Source organism: Limulus polyphemus, unplaced genomic scaffold, assembly GCF_000517525.1.
Source record: "Limulus polyphemus unplaced genomic scaffold, Limulus_polyphemus-2.1.2 Scaffold7327, whole genome shotgun sequence".
In the NCBI taxonomy this organism is placed as follows: Eukaryota; Metazoa; Arthropoda; class Merostomata; order Xiphosura; family Limulidae; genus Limulus; species Limulus polyphemus.
The window spans coordinates 27,083-28,339 of NW_013672937.1; the positions used below are offsets into that span (position 1 = coordinate 27,083).

Genomic DNA, 1,257 nt, shown 5'->3' on the forward strand with positions numbered 1-1,257 from the left:
CTTCCACTACACCGGTTTTAACATGTTGATATCCATTATACAATGAGAGGATAAACTGTTATTCTAGTAGCTTCCACTACACCGGTTTTAACATGTTGATATCCATTATACAATGAGAGGATAAACTGTTATTCTAGTAGCTTCCACTACACCGGTTTTAACATGTTGATATCCATTATACAATGAGAGGATAAACTGTTATTCTAGTAGCTTCCACTACACCAGTTTTAACATGTTGATATACATTATACAATAAGAGGATAAACTGTTATTCTAGTAGTTTCCACTACACTTTAAATAAAGACCACAATGAATTACCCAACTGAAGGTTTCAAGATGGTAAAGTGTTGAAACACGTAGGGTGGTTTTAGTAAGGACTATAGATTGGTATCATTAAAGATGTCTTTGGTTGCGTAAAGTCAAACTTTGTGTTATTTTGTAACAAATGAGATCTATTCATAATTTGTGTCTGTATACTACGTGGCTTCAGGTAATGATACTCACTCCGAAGTTTGGACAACGGGTGTGATAATGAATACTGATGTAGTTCTTTACAGAGTTTGTTGGCTGGTTTGTGTTCATCATGTAATTATTTTAACAATATTGTTCTTTTCCTTGGTAAAAGCTCATAAGGAAGAAAAGTGATTTTTTATCTCTCCAAAACTTTGTTTTCCAGTTCTTGCCATGTCATGCTTACTTTGTATTACATTTATTAATCTAGAGATGCTGATGGCAAGCATGCTTTAATTGCCAAAACAGATGCTAAAAACAGATTCCTCTTGAAAGACTGTGATCTAGACAAACGTGAACCACCTCTGAAGTTCATTGTGAAGAAGAATCCACATCATTCAACGGGAGATATGAAACTTTATCTGTTGAGTCAGGTGAGTCATAAGGTATTTATACTGATGTGTCAGAAGAGTGGAGTCAGGTATGGGTCATAAAGTATTTATACTGATGTATCAGAAGAGTAGAGTCATGTGGGTCATAAAGTATTTATACTGATGTATCAGAAGAGTGGAGTCAGGTGTGTCATAAAGTATTTATACTGATGTATCAGAAGAGTAGAGTCGTGTGTGAGTCATAAAGTATTTATACTGATGTATCAGAAGAGTGGAGACAGATGTGTGTCATAAAGTATTTATACTGATGTATCAGAAGAGTGGAGTCAGGTGTGTGTCATAAAGTATTTATACTGATGTTTCAGAAGAGTGGAGTCGTGTGTGAGTCATAAAGTATTTATACTGATGTATCAGA

General features: G+C 34.7%; 1 protein-coding gene across 4 annotated transcripts in view; it reads left to right on the top strand.

Moving 5' to 3' along the window:
* The window catches only part of LOC106474527 (DNA repair protein complementing XP-A cells-like), a 12,150-nt gene that overhangs the window by 7,760 nt on the left and 3,133 nt on the right, over window positions 1–1,257 (top strand). For all 4 annotated transcript variants that reach the window (XM_013935218.2, XM_022402852.1, XM_022402851.1 and 1 more), the window contains exon 4: window positions 722–884. In XM_013935218.2, coding sequence (XP_013790672.1) covers window positions 722–884 — 163 coding nt within the window. The remainder of the gene's footprint in view (window positions 1–721; window positions 885–1,257) is intronic.